At 46.0% G+C, this 6,430-nt stretch overlaps 1 protein-coding gene across 1 annotated transcript in view; it reads left to right on the forward strand.

Moving 5' to 3' along the window:
- The window catches only part of Mterf4 (mitochondrial transcription termination factor 4), a 7,201-nt gene extending 1,546 nt beyond the window's left edge, over positions 1-5,655 (forward strand). The window contains exons 2-4 of the mRNA XM_013033648.1: positions 1,578-2,070; positions 4,215-4,399; positions 5,082-5,655. Of these exons, the coding sequence (XP_012889102.1) occupies positions 1,578-2,070; positions 4,215-4,399; positions 5,082-5,420 (1,017 nt within the window). The 3' untranslated portion in view covers positions 5,421-5,655. The remainder of the gene's footprint in view (positions 1-1,577; positions 2,071-4,214; positions 4,400-5,081) is intronic.
- The last annotated feature ends 775 nt before the right edge of the window (positions 5,656-6,430 follow it).

Consider the following 6,430-nt stretch of genomic DNA (forward strand, 5'->3'; position numbering starts at 1 on the left):
CCGGGGCTCGCGCGCGTCGCTGCCTCGGGGACCCCACCGGGGAGGGGGGACGGGACCGAGCCCAGCTGCGCTCGGGCTGCTCCGCAGACTCACTGTCCCCCAGAACTTTGTGCCCATAGCAGGAACGTGGACCGTCCACCGGGCGACCCCGGTCCCGCAGTGTCCGCCGGACGTTGCTAGGTTCCCCCTCCCGCCCCCCGGCCTGCGGTTGCAGCTTGGTCACCCCATCCAGGCCAGGCGAGGGTTGGTGAAGTTTTCCTCCAGAAGTAGGGACTCTGACGGGTCCCTGACTAAAATGGCCGGAATAAGCGTTTCTGGACAATTCACTGTGGTTAGAAAACGTGGCAGAAAACAAGCAGACAGGCAGAGGCACCGAGCGGCTTTGACCTCGGGTACTTACTTGATAAAGGCAAGGTCTGGTGTTCTTATCTTTGCTCTTAATGACTCTTGGTGTTACACTTTTAATGCTTGGGCCCGGAATCTCTGAGACTGACCTATACTTGAAATAGATGACCATTATGTTTGGGCACCCATGTTAGGGAGGACTATTCTGCCATATATTTTATTTTGAATTAAAATTTTTTTATTATAAAGGTGCTGTACATAAGTCAGGTGAAAGAGTACATTTCTTTTTGGACAATGTCACCTCTTCCCTTGCGCTCTCCCAATTTTTCCCTCATCCACAAGTTGTATAGTTCATTTTCTTTTTTGTTGTTGTTGTGGAAATACTGTACAGAGGGGTTACAATTACATGAGCAAGGTAATGAGTACATTTCTTATCAAGCATTGCAGCCTCCTTGTAGTTCATTTTCAACATAATGTCCAGTGAGTACCTTTACTGCATTTGTTTACCCCGTGTCTCTCCTTTTCTGCCCTTTATTTTGTTAGTTGTGGGACTTGGAACTACCCCTGAGCTCTTCAGCTCAAGGTGAGCACTCTACTGCTTGAGCCACAGCACCACTTCCAGTTTTCTGGTGGTTTATTGGAGATAAGAGTCTCATGGACTTTTGTGCCTGGGCTGGCTTTGAACTGCGATCCTCAAATCTCAGCCTCCTGAGTAGCTAGGATTACAGGTGTGAGCCACCGGTGCCCAGAATGTATGTTTGTTTTTAATTGTGTCCTTTTTCAGTTTTTAGAGCACAGTTAATTGTTTGGTGGGGCTAGCAGGCAAGGTCAGATGGAGAAAGCCTCTCTTGCTCTTTCCCTTGTGTTAATGCTGCAGCTTATAAAGGAATGTAAGGGCTAAAACAAGATAGTGCTTCTGTGTTTCTAAATATACTTCCATTCAACATGCCTCATTTTCCCTAGTCTATCCTGCCTCCACTTAAAGCTAGCAGTACCCTTCTGACTTTGATGTCTTGATTTGCAACAAAACTTGTTTTTTAATGGGGGCCTTTTGTAGATTTTGTTTTCTGTATGTGAATTTCCTTCATGGTAGGCTTTTGCAGTTTCTTAGAGTGCCTATATAAAGCTCATGTTTGTGTGGAACAAAAGTGCCAAATATCCTGGTTCAGAGGTCTTGTGACATTAATTATTCTAGGATGGAGTTGATTTTCTTTTGGTCCTGTATCTTCTAGGTCCTTGACTGGCACCACGCATTCCCACTTACCTTGATTGGTTTGGCTAAGTGGACTCCTGTTCTTGGAGAGCAGAAAAGGAAGACTGTTGTTTTGTCATGTAAACTGACTACAGCCTCCCAGGGAGGGAGGCTTAAGGGATTATCTTTTGTTGGACCCAAAAACTGTGTGCAAGAGCCAACATGCAGGACACATCTGGTTCAGAAGCTTCCTGAGAAGGTGGACCTGGAGCAAGGGTCCTTGGGACTTGAGATGGTCATCAGCTCTCTGCATGACATGGGTTTCACTGACGCCCACATTAATGAATTGCTCAGTATACAGCCAGATGCCAACCACAGACAGCTGCTGGACATCATTTCAGAATTTATTCTCCTGGGTGTGAATCCAGAGCCTGTATGTGTAGCCTTGAAGAGATGTCCTCAGTTACTGAAACTGCCTAAAGCGCAAATGAAGAAACGCTCCAGTTATCTGCGAAAGCTTGGCTTGGGAGAAGGTACAATGGGATGCACATTTTATGTAATGTTTAGAGGAATCTGACTGGGGAAAGAATAGCCTAAGGACTGGTAGGCTCAGGAAGTTTTCTGAGAAGTCAGTGACTTAGAGGAGGATGTGTGATAGGTCCTCTGCAGAAGGAGGGATGTGGGGAACTTGGGACTGGAAAAGAAGGCCAGAACCTGAACACTAAGTCTCTAGCTCCTGGAATGGTAGGGGCACACTGTCTGTTCATTTGGTAGTGATGGCATGTGATGGTAACATAGGAGAACATCTGATCTGAAAACCAACTTGACATGGTCTTGGTGCCTTGTGTGATATAAAGGGTACCATTCCAAATTCAGTGCCAGCCGAGTGTTTTTATTTACTATGGAACCTGAGAAACCTAGCCAAGAGAGCTGTTAGAGTGGCCTCCCTCTAGTTGTTCCCCTTCAACATTTTTCACACTTCCAAGACACCTAAAGTTACGTCTCTTTCTGGAGAAGGGGAATGGGGACCATGAAGGTCTCAGTGAACCCCTTTTCATTCAGCCAGAGGAACCCCACTACTAGTAATTTTCATTATTGACTCTTCCTGATAAGAATTGCTTTGGGCAGGTAAGGGAGGGGAGGTTTGAAGACCACTATATTGTACAATTCTAGATTGCTATGTGTATTTCCCATATCTGATTATCTCATAGTGTAATCTAAAAGCTCAAACATAATACAGAACATGTTATGGCTATTAATGACCCAAATTCAGCAGCAGGTTAAGAGATGAAGATAGAGGCCAAGTTCCTAAATTCACTTCTCACACATTTTTTTTTTGGGGGGGGGGGGGATCCGATCGTGGGGCCTGAACTCTGGGCCTGGGCGCTGTCCCTCAGCTCTTCAGCTCAAGGCTAGCACTCTACCACTTGAGCCACAGCGCCACTTCTGGCTTTTTTTCTTTTTTGCTTATGTGGTGCTGAGGAATCGAACCCAGGGCCTCAGGCATGCAAGGCAAGCGCTCTACCACTGAGCCATCTTCCCAGCCCCAACTCACACATTTTTAAAGTTAATGACTGATCCGTTAGAAAATTTTAAATAGACAGTTTAGGTATTTTTAAGTTTTTAGCTACTGAATTTTTCCCAACTGCATATGTGCCCCAGAGTAACTGGGAAGACCTCATATGGTACTTGTTTGAGTGCCATTACAAATAGGCCCTCTTACTCATCAGTGCCCCAGTTTGGATAAAACACTTGGCTGTCCTTGGGATGTCTGTGTGGCCCTGTGTCATGAGTATTCTTGGCCTCCTTATTGTCAATGTTACGGGATGCCTTTTTTTTGGGGGGGGGGGGGTCCGGTAATCGGGCCTGAACTCTGGGCCTGGGCGCTGTCCCTCAGCTCTTCAGCTCAAGGCTAGCACTCTACCACTTGAGCCACAGAGCCACTTCCGGCTTTTTTCTTTTTGCTTATGTGGTGCTGAGGAATCGAACCCAGGGCCTCAGGCATGCAAGGCAAGAGCTCTACCACTGAGCCACCTTCCCAGTCCGCCTTTTTTTGTTGTTGGTCATGGGGCTTGAACTCTGGGCCTGGGCACTGTCCCTCAGCTTTACAGCTCAAGGCAGGTGCTCTAATACTTGAGTCACAGCAGCACTTCTGGTTTTCTAGTGGTTTATTGAAGATAAGAGTCTCACGGAGTTTCCTGCCCGGGCTGGCTTTGAACCGTGATCAGCCTCCTGAGTAGCCAAGAGGACAGACAGGTGTGAGCCACCGACGCCCGGCAGGATGCCTTTTCATGAGGTCAGGCGCCTCGGTCTTGTCAGTGTTGGTCATGAATGTCTTCTTGCAGAAGGGAATAGCGCCCCAAAGCCTTGCTGTTGGAAGCTCCTCTCCTATCTACTGACTGATTTCTGTGAGATTATTTTCTAGTAAGGACAGGAGAAGTCCTAGAATATGAAGTTGCACCTCAGATGGAAGGACAAAAAAAGGCAGGAAGTAGGGTGGGCTGGTTGGAGAGAGGTGTTTGTGGAAGAAGCATCTGGAATTGAGTTGATTCTGTGAGTGAAAGGGTCCTTGTTCATTGTTTTAATGCTGGCTTCGGTCATGCGCAGATGCACAGTAGCCCTTGGGTTTCTGGGATATCTTGAAGTTATGTCTTTGCCTTTTCATAATGTTCTGCAGGAAAACTACAAAAAGTGCTTTATGGCTGCCCTGAGATCTTCACCATGCACCGTCGGGTTATTGATGGTGTGGTCCAGGTCCTCAAGGAGAAGTGCCTGTTCCCAGTGCAGCAAGTCACTGAGATTTTGTACAGGTGCCCCAATGTTCTTCGGGAGTGCCCCAGTGAACTGGAATACAAATTCCAGGTGAGAATGACTGATAATGGTGGTTAGGCAGGTTTTGACGGTTTTCAAATAGAGTAAGGTCCACCAGGTGGTAAGGTGCCTGTGAGTCATGAATGCACAGCTGTGTTTCTGCACACACACTATCCCAGAGGTATAGCCTGGTTCTGACAGATCAGAGCTGCTCCACAGCTTTCCTTCCATTGGTCGCACTCTTTAGTGTACAAGTAGGGGCTCTGAAGTAGCTAATTTTAACATAGCTAAACTTATTTTAAAAAATAGCTAACATAAAAAACCTGCTGTCCTTAGAATGTATTTTTTACCTGTTGGTTTTGAAAATGTAATACTATCCTAACATTTTAGTAACAATTACAACGCCTTGAGTTAAATTCCTAGATATTATCTTCATACTTTTCTCTATTTTCCTCAGATTCTTGGTTTTCTTTCCCATCTCAAGAAAAACATAACTTCTTCTTGCTCCTTAAATTGTGCTGCATGATTTTTCTCAGAATGAATTTGAAAATGCTTTGAAAACTACTGCTGTCATCTAAATGTTGATAACATAGAATGGGTATTATGCCCTTATTAGTGAAGTATCTCTCTTCAAATGCTTTTGTATAACTCAGGTTTTTTTTTTTTTTATGGATTGTTATGATAGATTTGAAGATTCTGTAGTAGGATTTTTAAATGTGTTTGTGTCTTCCAGTATGCTTATTTTAGGATGGGAATTAAGCATCTGGACATAGTAAAGACTGAATTCTTGCAATACTCAATAAGCAAAATCAAGCAGAGACACATTTTCTTGGAACGTCTGGGACGGTACCAAACCCCTGATAAAAAGGGGCAAACACAGATTGCTAACCCTTTTCTCAAGGACATCCTCAGAGTTTCAGAAGCTGAGTTTTTGGCCAGGACAGCCTGTTCTACTGCTGAGGAGTTTGAGGTTTTTAAAAAGCTCTTGACCCGGGAGGAGCAGGAGGAGTCTGAGAGCGGCACATCTGATGAGGAGGAGGAAGGGGAGGAGGAAGATACGGAGCTGCTGTGACGGGGACTGAGTGAAAAGGCCCAGGGATGTCAAAGAACATTCTCGTCTTAGAGCTTTCGCAAGCTTCCCTTGGATCTTCTCAAGAATTTCTTGCTGACCCTTTTTTTGATGAAAAAGTTATGAATTATCTTGGGATGGAGCTCCATAACCAAGTAGGGGCCGTTTTGGTACGATCAGTTGTTGGGTTGTGTATGAGGCCCTGCTCCATCCTAAATAAAAGAGCAGTTAAAAACCAGGGTACTCAATGTGTCCAAATATGGTTTATTTTTCTCTCTGTTGAAGCATGTTTGTCTGATTCCACACGGTGGGGGGTGGGGGGGACGGGTGAGGATGGTGCTGTCGGCGCAAGAGTCACTTGTCTTTCCTTGTAGTGAGACAGATCAGAAATCATGAGAGAGCAGTATGGCGCTTCACTGCCCCATAGCACTTGGTTTGTTTTTTTAAACAAGGAGCAGGCTTTCCACAAATACCCTCATGTTTTTTAAAACCCCACAGACTCACTGCCTCCTGACTGCATTCGGTGTCTGCAGAGGAAGAAGGCAGTGACTGCCATGTATGTGCTGCTTCCACATGTCTTCTTGAGGTGGGCAAAGTAGTGGCATTAACACTTCTGTTCAACCAGTTAGCTTTCATGCCCACTTCTGGCTGGTGGCCATTTCCAGGCCTGGCATCTCTGGCCTGCTAGCCTGTGCTGCTAGTGTGCCAGCACTCAACCCTAATGGGCTAAGAGGAGGGCTCTGATGTCAGCCCCCACCATGACAATTGTAGCTTCTGTGGACCAGAGGGAAGAGCGCATGCCTGTGTCTGATCCTGGCTTGTCCCACAGGGTGCTGATCACCTTGGGGAATATGGCAATGTGGAGAACATGTAGAGGGCTCGGATCGGGTGAGCTCTGGGGCAGAGGCAGAGCCAGTGGAGGGTCAGTGCTGCAGGATGCATTTTTGGTGATAGAACCAAAATTCAAATGTGCTTGTTGGAATTGGAAAAAAAAAATTGTTGTTACTAGAAGA

The sequence above is a fragment of the Dipodomys ordii genome, unplaced genomic scaffold (assembly GCF_000151885.1).
Source record: "Dipodomys ordii isolate 6190 unplaced genomic scaffold, Dord_2.0 Scaffold174, whole genome shotgun sequence".
Lineage (NCBI taxonomy): Eukaryota > Metazoa > Chordata > Mammalia > Rodentia > Heteromyidae > Dipodomys > Dipodomys ordii.